The sequence below is a fragment of the Labrus mixtus genome, unplaced genomic scaffold (assembly GCF_963584025.1).
Source record: "Labrus mixtus unplaced genomic scaffold, fLabMix1.1 SCAFFOLD_156, whole genome shotgun sequence".
Taxonomy (NCBI): Eukaryota; Metazoa; Chordata; class Actinopteri; order Labriformes; family Labridae; genus Labrus; species Labrus mixtus.
In genome coordinates this window covers 30001-47500 of record NW_026870327.1, presented here as the reverse complement: position 1 = coordinate 47500, position 17500 = coordinate 30001, and the positions used below count along the sequence as shown (strand labels likewise).

The following is a 17500-nucleotide window of genomic DNA, read 5'->3' as shown; positions in this document are numbered from 1 at the left end:
GCAACATTTAAAGATTGATGGTTGTGATTGGCAGTTTGATGATAAAGATCATGACAATGCTAAACCATAGACTGTTAATATGAAATATGAAATAGTATATATATTATATATTATATATTATATATTGTCTGGTCCACCCTACCTGACTCCTCCCTCCTCCAGCAGCTGTGTCACTAACTCTGTGCTACTTCAACTATGTGACTGACAGAAGAAGGGTTTGTCTTGTTGTCTCAATAAAAGTACAAAGTTGATATTTAACTCACTCTGTAAATGATCGTGATGTAATTCTTTAGTTTGTAATGTGAAGCTTCGCAGCGGAAGTGCATCAAGTACTCACTTTTCAGAGTGAAGCCCGGACCGCTGTGTTCGCAGAGTCCAGCCGGAGGAGGGCTGCTGCTCCTCGGTCTGTCGGGATCCGGAGCTCCGGAAATAAATCAATCAAAGAATTAATTATTGTAAATATTCAGAAGCGGACACACACAAACAGAGAGACAGAGAGAGAGAGAGAGAGAGTCATGTTTCTTCATCCACACAGACACACAGAGCAGCAGCAGAGTGTGACTGTCGGACTGAGCTTCACTCTGGAGGATGAAGAGACGCAGACATGCGCACAGCTGACTTTGACAGCACTCACAAAACACTAGAGGAAGAAATCTGAGACCTAAAGAAGAATAACTGTAACAGAAACAAACAAACATTAAACATGTTAGTGTGTGTTAGGCTGAGCTTCCTTTCTTTTCTAATAAATGATGTGGTTATATGCTGGGGCGTGTCCAGAGGGGGGGCATGGACCCCCCTTCAATTAAGGCCAAATGAAAGGGGGGGGGGGGGGGGGGGGGGGGAGTTGGGGGAAATGTTTTTCTGTGTTGTGGCTGGATGCTCACTCAGGTCACCATGTGGTGGACTCTGAAGCTTCAGTGTTTATCCAGCTCTGCATGGGTCTGTAAACCTTTCTGTGTTCTAACCTCTCTCCATTTTTCAAAAGCATCTCCAATATTGATCCTAGTTTGAGCACGTTTCTGCTCGTGGAGCTTATTAGAAACATGCAGAGGCTTTTTAGGTCGGGTACAATCACTTCTATCTGAACCACTTCTCTTGCCCGCTTCCATCGCTGCAACACCTGTTGACCTGATAACTGCTCTCATATCTGACAAACCGAGGGGCGTCCAAAACGGCCGTGTGGGGGGGGGGGGTCTTAGAACCGCCTACCTTCTCTGGTCCAAACAAATCCAGATCATTCAGGAGCAGAATCTAAAGTTAGAAGGAGGACATACTGGCTGCTGCATTGTTGTTAGAGAAGCCAGCACTTCAACATGTTTCCTTAATGATCAGATAGTAAGATACCTTTATCATCTCACTCTCTACACAGCTCACTGATTGGTCCTCTAAATGTTCATCTTCATACTGAGGAACACATGTTATTAATTTAACACCAAACAGATCAGATACTGGATATCTACAGATAACTAAAGTCCAGAGATCAGATCGGTGTCGGAGCTGTGTCATCTCTGCCTGAGACTATTATATACTACCACATTCAGCCGCTAGGGGGCAGCAGCACACCGTGTCCGTCTCTGTTCTGCTTAAATAACACGAAGAAGAGTTCAAACCGGAAGTGCTTGAACATAAACAAGCACGATGGCGGCGATGGAGGCAGAAAGGAACTCTGAAACAGGCAAACTGGAGTTGTATCCTTTAATATCTTCTCTGGATAATAACCTGCTGTTCGTGTGTGTGAGGCTAATGTTGTGTTTTAGCTTCAGTTAGCAGGAAATGACGCGTTAGCTTTAGCACATGTGGCTAATGTTAGCTCAGAGATCACAGACTGGGATCGTTCACTTTATGTTTTTAATAAGTTTGTCCTGAGATGATTTTTTATTAATCCTCAAGTCTTTACAGTTTATTTTATAAACTTAAATAAATTATAAAAAAAATCAATGAGTATTTAATAAATAATCAAAATGTAAATATAAACAATATTACAAAAATAATCAGAGTAAAACTGTAGTCCTCGAGACCGGTCTAGAGACCACTATGGGGGGTCTTGTCTCGGTATCACATTTTAAGTCGAGAGCGGTCAAGCCCACCACTGATTGGCTGTTTGTCGAGGTAATTGATTAGAAGGAACACGCCCCTTCACGTCACAGTTGATGCACGCCATGTTGGATTTCAGCTCGGGGTCCTGAGGTGGTGGTCTGATACGTCATCAGGAACGCCCCCCCTGAAGTCGTAGAACCTTCATTACAGGTGTGTTAAGAAGGGTTCAGGTTTGAGGTGTTATCACCGTGGGGGGCATCGGGTCAGGATGCAGGACTCCAACAAGACCTGAAACAGAAGACACACATGGGACTGAACATCCAGGCTGATAAATAAATCAAATAATATTAGTAAAATAAACAAGTCAAGTTACTTTCTGAAGGGAATAAAGATAAATCAAATAATATTAGTAAAATAAACAAGTCAAGTTACTTTCTGAAGGGAATAAAGATAAATAAAGTGCTTAGGATAAATTAAAATGGACTCGATAGAAACTAAAGTAGGAGTAAAAGACACCTTAAATTACTGAAGTGCAGCTCCATGTGAGGATGAAAACATGAGTCTTAAATAAAGAGCAGGTGAATTCAATCTAACCAATTAGTGACAGAGTGAAAACAGCAACCAATCAAACCAGGGGAGAGAGTGAGAAACCAGGAAGTGAACTAAAGGAGGTGCAGTAGGAAAAGAGAGGAAGTGAAAGGAAACAAAATAGTGAACAAATAGTGATGTTTACTTCAGATGTTTCAGGTGTTTCAGGTATTTCAGATGTTTCAGATGTTTCAGATGTTTCAGGTGTTTCAGATGTTTCAGATGTTTCAGATGTTTCAGATGTTTCAGGTGTTTCAGATGTTTCAGATGTTTCAGGTGTTTCAGATGTTTCAGATGTTTCAGGTGTTTCAGATGTTTCAGGTGTTTCAGATGTTTCAGGTGTTTCAGATGTTTCAGATGTTTCAGATGTTTCAGATGTTTCAGGTGTTTCAGGTGTTTCAGATGTTTCAGGTATTTCAGATGTTTCAGATGTTTCAGATGTTTCAGATGTTTCAGATGTTTCAGGTGTTTCAGATGTTTCAGGTGTTTCAGGTGTTTCAGATGTTTCAGATGTTTCAGGTATTTCAGATGTTTCAGATGTTTCAGATGTTTCAGGTGTTTCAGATGTTTCAGGTGTTTCAGGTGTTTCAGGTGTTTCAGGTGTTTCAGATGTTTCAGGTGTTTCAGGTGTTTCAGGTGTTTCAGATGTTTCAGGTGTTTCAGGTGTTTCAGATGTTTCAGATGTTTCAGGTGTTTCAGGTGTTTCAGATGTTTCAGATGTTTCAGGTGTTTCAGGTGTTTCAGATGTTTCAGATGTTTCAGGTGTTTCAGGGTTGAGATGAAGATGTCCGGTGTCCGTTAAAAAGAGACGCTGTAGTTATGAGCTCGACTCGTGTCCAGACGTCAGAAGCTCCTCCTCTTCCTTGACCGTCCTGCAGCTCTCTGGACGTCCCCTTCCCGTCCTCCGGCGAGGCCACCATCGCTCTGCGCTCTCTGTCCCCGGACCGCGAGCCGAGGAAAGGAGGCATCAGCAAAGAGCTGGCGGTGTCGGGCAGCACGCTCTCCGTGTGAGGAAACAGGAAACGCTCTGACTGAACAACGTGTTCACCTCTTTCTCTGAACTTCCTGTTGACCTTTTGTCTTCTTCGTGTGTTTTCAGGAGGTGGAGCGCCGACGAAGCTCGGATCCTCAGAGTGTCCGTCAACTCGTTTCTGGATCATCTGTCGCTGGTTTTGGAGACCATGGAGCAGTTCGGTCCTGCTGCTGAGTGCTGATCCGACCGTCTCCACTTTTCAAAAAGTCTGAGAGACAAACGTTTTGAAACTGTGAGGAGAGGAAGAGAGAATCTGTTCGCAGCATCGACCGGCCTGCACTTTGTTTTTTATTAAAATGGTCTGTGTGAAACTAAAAGGTGTGACGTCCTCACTGAACATGTCATAGTTTGGTTACCACGGAGACGCAGTAGAGCGTAACCTACGAACGAACCAAAACATTACATCAGACGGTTTTAAAGGAGGAGTCAGTAGAAATGTTTGCAAACATTCAAACTGGGCCCCTCCTCCTCCTCCTGAAGCTCCGCCCCCTGCAGGATGTAGTGTGTATGTTTACTGCTTGTAGCTACACTGTAAGCTAACGGATGCTAGCACAAGCTAACCGTCGGTGTTTGTCTACTTCCTGTCCAACAGGAAGTAGATCAACTCCACGTCCAACACAAGGTTCACCCTCCTTTTAGAACGAGCTTTATCCTCTTGGTGTTTCTCCTCACTCTCATTATATTTTCTCTTCTTTGCTGCTACGTCCACGTCCGTCATATTCACCGCTTTGAATGGCGTCCAATCACTGAATTGTATCTGCGCTGTCATTGGCTGGAGGAAACACACCAGCTCCGCCCCCAGAAATGTCCCGAGTCAACCGTCACAAATCAGAACAGTAAAATCCAGTGAGAGGACAGAGTCTCTGCAGACACAGTCACCACCACACATGTACGGAGGCCCAGAAGGGACAATGGAGCAGCTTTACTTTAGGAGAAGACTGTCTTTTATTTTGAAGGAGAAGTCTGTGTTTTATTTTGAAGGAACAAGCCAGCTTCACTTTAGGATGAGTCTGTCTTTTATTTTGAAGGAGAAGTCTGTATTTTATTTTGAAGGAACAAGCCAGCTTCATTTTAGGATGAGTCTGTCTTTTATTTTGAAGGAGAAGTCTGTGTTTTATTTTGAAGGAACAAGCCAGCTTCACTTTAGGATGAGTCTGTCTTTTATTTTGAAGGAGAAGTCTGTATTTTATTTTGAAGGAACAAGCCAGCTTCATTTTAGGATGAGTCTGTCTTTTATTTTGAAGGAGAAGTCTGTGTTTTATTTTGAAGGAACAAGCCAGCTTCACTTTAGGATGAGTCTGTCTTTTATTTTGAAGGAGAAGTCTGTGTTTTATTTTGAAGGAACAAGCCAGCTTCACTTTAGGATGAGTCTGTCTTTTATTTTGAAGGAGAAGTCTGTGTTTTATTTTGAAGGAACAAGCCAGCTTCATTTTAGGATGAGTCTGTCTTTTATTTTGAAGGAGAAGTCTGTGTTTTATTTTGAAGGAACAAGCCAGCTTCACTTTAGGATGAGTCTGTCTTTTATTTTGAAGGAGAAGTCTGTTTTATTTTGAAGGAACAAGCCAGCTTCACTTTAGGATGAGTCTGTCTTTTATTTTGAAGGAGAAGACTGTATTTTATTTTGAAGGTCCCTACATAAGTCTGTATCTTATTTTGAAGGAGAAGTCTGTGTTTTATTTTGAAGGAACCAGCCAGCTTCACTTTAGGAGAAGTCTGTGTTTTATTTTGAAGGAACCAGCCAGCTTCACTTTAGGAGAAGTCTGTGTTTTATTTTGAAGGAACCAGCCAGCTTTACTTTAGGAGAAGTCTGGATTTTATTTTGAAGGAACCAGCCAGCTTTACTTTAGGAGAAGTCTGGATTTTATTTTGAAGGAACCAGCCAGCTTTACTTTAGGAGAAGTCTGGATTTTATTTGCTGCTGATTCTACCTTTAACACTCTATGACCAATCAGAGCGCAGCGTTTCTCTTCCTGCAGTGTTTCTCTTCCTGCAGTGTTTCCTCTCATCACTGATGATGTGACTCAGCCTCATGATGAGAGGAGAACTGCAGCCTTCATCTACAGCTGGTGAACAATAACAACAGTGACATCTAGTGGTGAAAGCTGTCACTACAACGAGCTCATTTAACAGTCCTCTCTGATTGGACGATGAAACTATGTGGGCTCGTAAAAAAACGGAATCTATCACAGAACACCAAACAGCCAGTGAACCATCTGTCATCTCACTTTTTATAACACCGTCGCCATGACAACCGGACTCTGTTAACGGAGGATGTCACACCTATGGAGCTATAGGTGTAAGATTTAAGTTGAAACTTCTGCTTGCGCTGGCAATGACAATTTGGGGATTTTAGGTCGGCCAATAAGATTCCAAGGAGGGCCCATGCCACCTCTGGCCCCGCCCCCTTCATATTGATCATCAATCAATAAGAGCTGCTGAACAATAAAGTAAACGATGAGAAAGAGTCAAAGTCAGCTGAGTGACTCTGACCCTCCAGGACTGTGGAGGGACAGGATGTTCCATAGTTCAGGAGAGTCTCGACCTCTGGACCTCTGAGGGCGGCCCGCTGGTCGACCTTACCGGTGGAACTTAAAATACAAGAGATCGACGAGAAGACTTCTCGTCGATCCATCAATTATGGTGACGTAGGAAAACAACAGAGCTCGATTAAAGAAGACTCCTGAGGTGCAGATGTCCCGGTGCGGGGGCGGGCCTTAAATTCAAATAATCTCTGTCCCCGCCATTTTAACCACCAATGAAGCGCTCTGATGCTCACGCTCAATATCTCCTCTTGTGTTTGCTGACTTCATGTAAAATAAAGATGCTGATTGATTGAGGATTATTTCCCACAGAGTGTGTGTGTGTGTGTGTGTGTGTGTGTGTGTGTGTGTGTGTGTGTGTGTGGGTGTGTGTGTGTGTGTGTGTGTGTGTGTGTGTGTGTGTGTGTGTGTGTGTGTGTGTGTGTGTGTGTGTGTGTGTGTGTGTGTGTGAGAGAGATGTTTATCAGCCTCTTGACCCGGGCTCCGCTGGGTTCACTGGTTTCCTGAGGTGAACTGGTTCGTGATGGAAACACACTCCCCTTCACTAACGACTCTCCCACGATGCACCGAGCACACACACACACACACACACACACACACACACACACACACACACACTGATAAGACACACACAGTTTTCCACGTCTTCACAGCCTCATATAGAAATGGGCAAATTCGTAAATGAAGACTTTACAGACAATGTGAAAAGGAGACGAATGGAGCTGAGGCCTAAACGTGTGGAGGACAAAAGGCTCAGATTGTTTATCTACGTTATGATCAGCTCATTGTTCACGCTCTTAGGAACTGACACACATTTCTAATGACATGCTCATATTTGTTTTATCTTTTTTAGTCACTGTTTCTGTATTCTTCTTAACCTTCTATGAATCAAAACAGAAAAACATCTGCATTTCTGCTCCAAAATTTGGACAGTGAGGAATTACTTTCTACAACAGATAGACCTATTAATGTTAATGATGAAATCTCAGTTTTGTCTCCATTAGAAAATAAGATAAGCCACGTGTAATGAACACGATCCTGACTCTAACTTTCTTACCTTTTTGCAGAGACCAGATTTATGTAAATACTATCAAGAAGAAGATTTTAACTTGATATGCAAAAATGTACCATCTTCTGTTAAATCCAAAACATTTTCCATTTTTCACATCAATGTTAGAAGCTTATCCAAGAACTATGACAATTTAAACCATTATCTTTCATGCTTGGATCATAAGTTTTCTATAATAGCTTTAACTGAAACATGGCTAAATGAATCCATAGTTTCATTGTATGGTATTTGTGATTATGAAGCTATCCATTGGACAAGAGAAATAAGAACTGGAGGAGGAGTATCTCTCTTCATTCACAAAGATTACCAGTTCATCAGCAGAGGTGATCTTGGGACTTTTGAATCCAACATCACAGAATGTGTATTTCTTGAAATTATGTCAAGCCCCTCTCTTGGGAGAAGAAACATAATTGTAGGTGTTATTTATCGTCCACCCAATACAGATATTGATATTTTTAACAAACAGTTAACAGATGTAGAAGTCATATGAGGGTAAAGTTTGTTACCTTGTTGGAGATTTTAACATCAATCTGTTTAAAAGTGAGAATCATATACAAACTGCAGAATTTCTAAATACAATGTATTCAAATTACTTTTATCCTTTAATTCATATGGCAACTAGGATCTCAGATACAACTGCAACTCTAATTGACAATATTTTTACAAATTTCTTTGATTGGGAATGAAATAGTGGTATATTACATACTGACATTTCTGATCATTTGCCATTTTTTGGTGTGGCTTATAAGGTTCAAGAAACAAAAAAGCCAGTTATTAATTACAAGAGATTATACACCAAGAAAAATATGGACATTTTTAAATTGAAAATAGCAAACATGTCATGGGAGAAAGTTCTTCAACAAAAAGATCTGGAATTAGCCTACTCCCTTTTTATGAATGAAATTGTTAGCTCATTGAACCAATATTTTCCCCTCAAGAGGATAAAAGAAAAAAAAGTTGATTTTCACAAACCTTGGTTCACCTCAGGTCTTTAAAAATGAAATAAAAAAAAACAAGTTATACAAAAAATATATATCAAATCCAACTCCCCTTAATTTGAAAGAATATAAAACTTACAAAAATAAGTATGTGCATATTTTACGTACAGCTAAGAAAATATACTTTTTAAAGTTTAAAGAATCAACAAATAATATAAAATCTACATGGAATATTATCAACAAACTGCTAAATAAAAAGAAGAAAAAATCTTTAGGCACGAGTTCTCAGTTTCTAAATGGTGATAAACTCATTAATGATCCATATGAAATCTCTTGTGGCTTTAATAACTTTTTTGCAAATATAGGTGCTTCTCTCTCAAATGAAATTGACAACACGGTAGGCAGCCCTTTAGATTACTTTGAAAAAAGATATGGCTGTATCTCAAATTTTCAGCCCCCACAGCTAAAGGAAGTAAGTGACATCATTAAAAATAAAAAAAATACCTCAGCTGGCCATGATGAAATTGGTAGTTCTTTAATTAAGGAAATATCAGATTACATATTGGAACCTCTCACTCATACCCTGGGCCGATCTCTGGCCACTGGTGTTGTCCTGAAAGAGCTTAAAAGATCAAAAATTATACCACTGTTTAAATCTGGTGATCAAAGACATTTTACAAATTATCATCCTATATCCATTTTACCTTCTCAAAAATTCTCGAGAAGTTAATTTACTCAAGAATAGTTACACATTTACATGAAAATAACATCTTATATGAACATCAATATGGATTTAGAAAGGACAGTTCTACCTATATGGCACTTTTACAGCTCGTAGACAAAATACAGGCAGCTACAAATAATAATAAATACGCACTTGGTATTTTTTTAGACTTGTCTAAAGCATTTGACTCTGTCAATCACAATATTTTATTTGCTAAATTACAACATTATGGTCTTCAAGGTGACACACTGAAGTGGTTGACCTATTATATGAGTGAGAGAGAACAGTATGTGGTAATCAATGGTTGTGCTTCAAGCACTCTTAATGTAACATGTGGAGTACCACAAGGATCTGTATTAGGACCTTTGTTATTTCTTATTTATATTAATGACTTCCCTCTAGCTTGCAAACTTTCTTCTCCTATTCTTTTTGCTGATGATACCAACATGATCTTATCTCACAGTGACTTACACACCCTCATAATAATACAAATGAAGAATTGGTGAGTGCTGCAAAATGGTTTAAACTTAATAAGCTTTCATTAAATAGTAAAAAGTCGTAACATTCTCAGTCTTTCTATTGTATGTATGTGTCTAAGTGTGTGTGTATGAATACGTGTATAGGTTACTGTATATGTGTTTATATTTAATTTTGTTTTGAAATTGTGTAATTCGATTTGTTTAGTTGATTTATTTGTCTCTTAAGAGGTGAGGTCCCTTGTATAAGCCTGTTGGCTTCTTGACCTCTCCTGACACACCTTTTATGTTTTTGTTAATCCTATTTTGATGTATTCTTATATGTGTGCTAATAGAACGTCTACCTCACAAGAAAACATTTTTAAAATCTACAACAATTCAGTTTAATTTAATTTTGTTTTGAAAACAAATCAACGTTTAGGGAAATCATTATTTCAGTTTCCACAGCTGATCATTAAACTGATGAAAGTTTCTGTTAACTGCACAAAATGACCTCTAAACGATTGAAACGCGTAGGAGGCAACTGAGACCGATTACTTCTCCAGCGCCGTGTGAAGCGTGCAGGCAGGCCCGGTTCTAGAACTCTAGACTCTGAGGTTAAAGAGGGTGCAGGAGCCACAAGGACCGGCAACAGCTATGAAACTCATCAGGTCCCTCATCTGGTCCCTCATGTGGTTCTTCATGTGGTTCTTCATGTGGTCCCTCATCTGGTCCCTTATCTGGTCCCTCATGTGGTGCCTCATCTGGTCCCTCATGTGGTCCCTTAGCTGGTTCCTCATGTGGTCCCTCATGTGGTCCCTCATGTGGTTCTTCATGTGGTTCTTCATGTGGTTCTTCATGTGGTCCCTCATCTGGTCCCTTATCTGGTCCCTCATGTGGTGCCTCATCTGGTCCCTCATGTGGTCCCTTAGCTGGTTCCTCATGTGGTCCCTCATGTGGTCCCTCATCTGGTCCCTTAGCTGGTTCCTCATGTGGTCCCTCATGTGGTCCCTCATCTGGTCCCTCATGTGGTCCCTCATCTGGTCCCTCATCTGGTCCCTTAGCTGGTCCCTCATGTGGTCCCTCATCTGGTCCCTCATCTGGTCCCTTAGCTGGTCCCTCATGTGGTCCCTCATCTGGTCCCTCATGTGGTGCCTCATCTGGTCCCTTATCTGGTCCCTCATGTGGTGCCTCATCTGGTCCCTTATCTGGTCCCTCATGTGGTGCCTCATCTGGTCCCTCATGTGGTCCCTTAGCTGGTTCCTCATGTGGTCCCTCATGTGGTCCCTCATCTGGTCCCTTAGCTGGTTTCTCATGTGGTCCCTCATGTGGTCCCTCATCTGGTCCCTTAGCTGGTCCCTCATGTGGTCCCTCATCTGGTCCCTTATCTGGTCCCTCATGTGGTGCCTCATCTGGTCCCTTATCTGGTCCCTCATGTGGTGCCTCATCTGGTCCCTTATCTGGTCCTTCATGTGGTCCTCCATCTGGTCCCTTATCTGGTCCCTTATCTGGTCCCTCATGTGGTGCCTCATCTGGTCCCTCATCTGGTGCCTCATCTGGTCCCTCATGTGGTCCCTCATCTGGTCCCTTAGTTGGTCCCTCATGTGGTCCCTCATCTGGTCCCTTATCTGGTCCTTCATGTGGTCTCTCATCTGGTCCTTCATGTGGTCCCTCATCTGGTCCCTCATCTGGTCCCTTAGCTGGTCCCTCATGTGGTCCCTCATGTGGTCCCTCATCTGGTCCCTTATCTGGTCCCTCATGTGGTGCCTCATCTGGTCCCTTATCTGGTCCCTCATGTGGTCCCTCATCTGGTCCCTTATCTGGTCCCTTATCTGGTCCCTCATGTGGTGCCTCATCTGGTCCCTCATCTGGTGCCTCATCTGGTCCCTCATGTGGTCCCTCATCTGGTCCCTTAGTTGGTCCTTCATGTGGTCTCTCATCTGGTCCTTCATGTGGTCCCTCATGTGGTCCCTCATCTGGTCCCTTAGCTGGTCCCTCATGTGGTCCCTCATCTGGTCCCTTATCTGGTCCCTCATGTGGTGCCTCATCTGGTCCCTTATCTGGTCCCTCATGTGGTGCCTCATCTGGTCCCTTATCTGGTCCCTCATGTGGTCCCTCATGTGGTCCCTTAGCTGGTTCCTCATGTGGTCCCTCATGTGGTCCCTCATCTGGTCCCTTATCTGGTCCCTCATGTGGTGCCTCATCTGGTCCGTTATCTGGTCCCTCATGTGGTCCCTCATCTGGTCCCTTATCTGGTCCCTTATCTGGTCCCTCATGTGGTGCCTCATCTGGTCCCTCATCTGGTGCCTCATCTGGTCCCTCATCTGGTCCCTCATCTGGTCCCTTATCTGGTCCTTCATGTGGTCTCTCATCTGGTCCTTCATGTGGTCCCTCATCTGGTTCCGCATCTGGTCCCTCATCTGGTCCCTCATCTGGTCCTTCATGTGGTCCCTCATCTGGTCCCTTATCTGGTCCCTCATCTGGTCCTTCATGTGTGTCTTATCTGGTCCCTCATCTGGTCCTTCATGTGGTCCCTCATCAGGTCCCTCATCTGGTCCTTCATGTGGTCCCTCATCTGGTCCCTTATCTGGTCCCTCATCTGGTCCCTCATCGTGTCCCTCATCTGGTCCCTCATCTGGTCCCTCATGTGGTCCCTCATTGTGTCCCTCATGTGGTCCCTCATTGGGTCCCTCATCTGGTGCCTCATCTGGTCCCTCATGTGGTCCCTCATCTGGTCCCTTAGTTGGTCCCTCATGTGGTCCCTCATCTGGTCCCTTATCTGGTCCTTCATGTGGTCTCTCATCTGGTCCCTTATTTGGTCCCTCATCTGGTCCCTCATCTGGTCCTTCATGTGGTCCCTCATGTGGTCCCTTATCTGGTCCCTTATCTGGTCCCTCATCTGGTCCCTCATGTGTGTCTCATCTGGTCCCTCAACTGGTCCCTTAGCTGGTCCCTCATCTGGTCCTTCATGTGGTCCCTCATCGGGTCCCTCATCTGGTCCTTCATGTGGTCCCTCATCTGGTCCCTTATCTGGTCCCTCATCTGGTCCCTTATCTGGTCCCTCATGTGGTCCCTCATCGTGTCCCTCATCTGGTCCTTCATGTGGTCCCTCATCGGGTCCCTCATCTGGTCCTTCATGTGGTCCCTCATCTGGTCCCTTATCTGGTCCCTTATCTGGTACCTCATGTGGTCCCTCATCTGGTACCTTATCTGGTCCCTCATCTGGTCCCTCATGTGGTCCCTCATCTGGTCCCTTATCTGGTCCTTCATGTGGTCCCTCATCTGGTCCCTTATCTGGTCCCTTATCTGGTCCCTCAGGTGGTGCCTCATCTGGTCCCTCATCTGGTGCCTCATCTGGTCCCTCATGTGGTCCCTCATCTGGTCCCTTAGTTGGTCCCTCATGTGGTCCCTCATCTGGTCCCTTATCTGGTCCCTCATGTGGTCCCTCATCAGGTCCCTCATCTGGTCCCTCACCTGGTCCTTCATGTGGTCCCTCATCGGGTCCCCAGTGAGCAGGCGGGTCCCCTGCAGCTGTCCTGACCCTCGGATCCTGGATGTAACAAACAGGGTCTGAGTCCCTGAAGGTGCAGAAATGTAAATGAGGGTGTTACGCTTCATTTTGCACCCCTGCAGAACGGTGCCGGTGTGCAGCGTTAAAACACTAACATGTTAATATCATGTTGTTTTTAAAGCTTTAAATGTGTTCCTGTTGTGTTCACAATCAGTGATCGGCTGGTTCTGCCTGACTGACCGACAGCACAGGAAACTACAGACGTGACCCGAATCACAAAGTCACACTTCCTGTTTCCTTCTCCTGACACTATTTTTAGACACGTGATCAGACCTGCAGATAAACAGCATGCAGGTGTTAATTAAACCCTGAGATAATCATATGCAGTGTGACGTCATTCTTATCATGTCGCTCTTCCTGTCGCTTTAATTTAATTAATTAAAAACTCTGATGTTAATTTTAATAATGAAGGAGTGTGTCGGTACTTGAGTTGTGTTGCTCTTTAAGTATCGCGTGATTTCACACCTTCCTGCTCTCCGGTATGTGTGGAAACATCCAATTAACGGTTAGCTTTAATTACCCGCATGAATAAAACATCCACGCGCCCCCACCCCGCGGGAAGGGAGCGCTCTGATTGGTCGGTGCGGAGCGGGACTGATAGAAATGCAGGTGAGGACGGGATGTCGGACCACAGTAGACCTCCTGCTTCTCCTCCTCCACAGTAGACCTCCTCCTTCAGAGACAGCATGCAGCCCCGCTCCGCTCTGCTCCTCCTCCTCTCCATCACCTCCGCCGCCTGCTTCGAGCTGCTGCCGGAGGAAGCTGCTCCCCGCCGGGCACGATTCTCCTCCAACAGCCCGAGTGAGTCCCGGTTCTGTTCACCCCGCAGAGACACTTTAATGTCTTAATGTGCTGAACTGCTCTGTTGTTTCTTGTTGGTAGATTTACTAAATGTGATTGAATACTTTTACTCTTTAACTATCGAGGCCACTAAAGTTTGCTGTGATGTCATTTTTTAGGGGAGCTGCTACACACTATGTGGATCAGATGTAGACACATTTAACTTCCTGTCTGCTAAAAGGAGTCATTTAAAAGGTGTATGACGTCATCCTGTCTGTGACTCTGTGTGTCTGCAGCTGATGTGGCCAGATGTTTAAACGACGCCGTGGCGGTCGGCTGTGGATTCTTCTCCTGTCTGGAAAACTCCACATGTGACACCGACGGGATGCACGAAATCTGTGAACTCTTCCTCCACTCAGCAGCCACATTCAACACAGAGGTCTGTCTACCTGTCTGTCTGTCTGTCTGTCTGTCTGTGTGTCTCTCTCTCTCTGTCTATAACCTGTCTCTCTCTCTCTGTCTCTCTCTCTGTCTCTCTCTCTCTGTCTATAACCTGTCTCTCTCTCTGTCTATAACCTGTCTCTCTCTCTGTCTATAACCTGTCTCTCTCTCTCTCTCTGACCTGTCTCTCTCTCTGTCTCTCTCTCTCTGTCTATAACCTGTCCCTCTCTCTCTGTCTATAACCTGTGTCTCTCTCTCTCTCTCTGACCTGTCTCTCTCTCTGTCTCTCTCTCTCTCTGTCTATAACCTGTCTCTCTCTCTCTCTGTCTCTCTCTCTGTCTCTCTCTCTCTGACCTGTCTCTCTCTCTCTCGCTGTCTCTGACCTGTCTCTCTCTCTCTCTCTCTGACCTGTCTGTCTCTCTCTCTCTCTCTCTCTGACCTGTCTCTCTCTCTCTCTCTACCTGTCTCTCTCTGACCTGTCTCTCTCTCTCTCTCTCTCTCTCTCTCTCTGACCTGTCTCTCTCTCTGTCTCTCTCTCTGTCTATAACCTGTCTCTCTCTCTCTGTCTCTGACCTGTCTCTCTCTCTCTCTCTCTGACCTGTCTCTCTCTCTCTCTCGCTGTCTCTGACCTGTCTCTCTCTCTCTCTCCCTCTGACCTGTCTGTCTCTCTCTCTCTCTCTCTCTCTCTCTCTGACCTGTCTCTCTCTCTCTTTGTCTCTCTCTAACCTGTCTCTCTCTCTCTGACCTGTCTCTCTCTCTCTCTCTACCTGTCTCTCTCTCTGACCTGTCTCTCTCTCTCTGTCTCTCTGTCTCTCTCTGACCTGTCTCTCTCTCTCTCTCTCTCTCTCTCTCTGACCTGTCTCTCTCTCTCTTTGTCTCTCTCTAACCTGTCTCTCTCTCTCTGACCTGTCTCTCTCTCTCTCTCTACCTGTCTCTCTCTCTGACCTGTCTCTCTCTCTCTGTCTCTCTGTCTCTCTCTGACCTGTCTCTCTCTCTACCTGTCTCTCTCTCTGACCTGTCTCTCTCTCTCTACCTGTCTCTCTCTCTCTGACCTGTCTCTGTCTCTCTCTCTCTGACCTGTCTCTCTCTCTCTGTCTATAACCTGTCTCTCTCTCTCTCTCTCTGACCTGTCTCTCTCTCTATCTCTCTCTCTCTGTCTATAACCTGTCTCTCTCTCTCTCTCTGTCTCTCTCTCTCTGACCTGTCTCTCTCTCTCTCTCTCGCTGTCTCTGACCTGTCTCTCTCTCTCTCTCTCTGACCTGTCTGTCTCTCTCTCTCTCTCTCTACCTGTCTCTCTCTCTGACCTGTCTCTCTCTCTCTACCTGTCTCTCTCTCTGACCTGTCTCTACCTGTCTCTCTCTCTCTAACCTGTCTCTCTCTCTACCTGTCTCTCTCTCTCTCTCTAACCTGTCTCTCTCTCTCTGACCTGTCTCTCTCTCTAACCTGTCTCTCTCTAACCTGTCTGTCTCTCTGTCTCTACCTGTCTCTCTCTCTCTAACCTGTCTCTCTCTCTCTACCTGTCTCTCTCTCTCTCTCTCTGACCTGTCTCTCTCTCTCTACCTGTCTCTCTCTCTAACCTGTCTCTCTCTCTCTAACCTGTCTCTCTCTCTCTACCTGTCTCTCTCTAACCTGTCTGTCTCTCTCTCCAGGGTAAAACCTTTGTGAAGAAGAGTCTTCTCTGCATCTCTCAGGGAATCTCAGCCAAAGTTTTCCAAACGATCCGTCGTTGTAACATCTTCCAGCGGATGATCGCCGAGGTTTGTAAGCTCGCAGGAAGTCTTTAACGCTGTCAGCGCTCGTCTCCTCCCTGACCGACTTTAACTGTCACTTCTTTAAAAAGGTGCAAGACGAGTGTTACACCAGTCTGGACATCTGCACTGTGGCCCGGACCAACCCTGACGCCATCGGAGAGGTGGTCCAGGTGCCCACACACTTCCCCAACAGGTGAGCAACGATGACATCACACTCTGACATCACACACTCTGACATCACACTCTGACATCACACGCTCTGACATCATACACTCTGACATCACACTCTGACATCACACTCTGACTTCACACTCTGACATCACACGCTCTGACATCACACGCTCTGACATCACACACTCTGACATCACACTCTGACATCACACGCTCTGACATCACACGCTCTGACATCACACGCTCTGACATCACACTCTGACATCACACACTCTGACATCACACACTCTGACATCACACTCTGACATCACACACTCTGACATCACACACTCTGACATCACACTCTGACATCACACACTCTGACATCACGCTCTGACATCACACGCTCTGACATCACACGCTCTGACATCATACACTCTGACATCACACACTCTGACATCACACTCTGACATCACACGCTCTGACATCACACGCTCTGACATCACACACTCTGACATCACACTCTGACATCACACACTCTGACATCACACTCTGACATCACACTCTGACATCACACGCTCTGACATCACACGCTCTGACATCACACGCTCTGACATCACACGCTCTGACATCACACTCTGACATCACACGCTCTGACATCACACTCTGACATCACACGCTCTGACATCACACGCTCTGACATCACACTCTGACATCACACTCTGACATCACACGCTCTGACATCTCACGCTCTGACATCACACGCTCTGACATCACACTCTGACATCACACGCTCTGACATCACACGCTCTGACATCACACGCTCTGACATCACACTCTGACATCACACTCTGACATCACACTCTGACATCACACTCTGACATCACGCGCTCTGACATCACACGCTCTGACATCACACACTCTGACATCACACGCTCTGACATCACACACTCTGACATCACACTCTGACATCACACGCTCTGACATCACACACTCTGACATCACACACTCTGACATCACACTCTGACATCACACGCTCTGACATCACACGCTCTGACATCACACGCTCTGACATCACACTCTGACATCACACTCTGACATCACACGCTCTGACATCACACTCTGACATCACACGCTCTGACATCACACGCTCTGACATCACACTCTGACATCACACGCTCTGACATCACACTCTGACATCACACGCTCTGACATCTCACGCTCTGACATCACACTCTGACATCACACTCTGACATCACACGCTCTGACATCACACTCTGACATCACACTCTGACATCACACGCTCTGACATCTCACGCTCTGACATCACACTCTGACATCACACACTCTGACATCACGCGCTCTGACATCACACGCTCTGACATCACACACTCTGACATCACACACTCTGACTTCACACTCT

General features: G+C 45.0%; 3 protein-coding genes and 1 long non-coding RNA gene across 4 annotated transcripts in view; 2 read left to right on the top strand and 2 right to left on the bottom strand.

The window, feature by feature from the left end:
• Positions 1–543, bottom strand: part of LOC132968615 (cGMP-dependent protein kinase 1-like) — a gene marked incomplete at its 3' end in the record, with an annotated part of 13795 nt that extends 13252 nt beyond the window's left edge. Inside the window, exon 1 of the mRNA XM_061034259.1 lies at positions 338–543. Within this exon, the coding sequence (XP_060890242.1) occupies position 338 (1 nt within the window). The remainder of the gene's footprint in view (positions 1–337) is intronic.
• A 1054-nt stretch (positions 544–1597) lies between these two features.
• On the top strand, positions 1598–3876 carry LOC132968618 (EKC/KEOPS complex subunit Lage3). Its single transcript, XM_061034261.1, has 3 exons — positions 1598–1688; positions 3504–3632; positions 3725–3876. The coding sequence occupies exons 1-3, from the start codon at positions 1639–1641 to the stop codon at positions 3837–3839; spliced, it is 294 nt and encodes a 97-aa protein (XP_060890244.1). The 5' UTR covers positions 1598–1638; the 3' UTR covers positions 3840–3876.
• A 9672-nt stretch (positions 3877–13548) lies between these two features.
• LOC132968616 (stanniocalcin-like) overlaps positions 13549–17500 on the top strand; it is a 5228-nt gene continuing 1276 nt past the window's right edge. The window contains exons 1-4 of the mRNA XM_061034260.1: positions 13549–13756; positions 14032–14174; positions 15826–15933; positions 16017–16120. Of these exons, the coding sequence (XP_060890243.1) occupies positions 13642–13756; positions 14032–14174; positions 15826–15933; positions 16017–16120 (470 nt within the window). The 5' untranslated portion in view covers positions 13549–13641. The remainder of the gene's footprint in view (positions 13757–14031; positions 14175–15825; positions 15934–16016; positions 16121–17500) is intronic.
• LOC132968617 (uncharacterized) lies at positions 15442–15750 on the bottom strand. The gene is made up of 3 exons (XR_009671253.1): positions 15719–15750; positions 15635–15656; positions 15442–15574 (listed from the first exon to the last, which is right to left on the bottom strand). It is a non-coding gene; the product is annotated as an uncharacterized LOC132968617 (long non-coding RNA).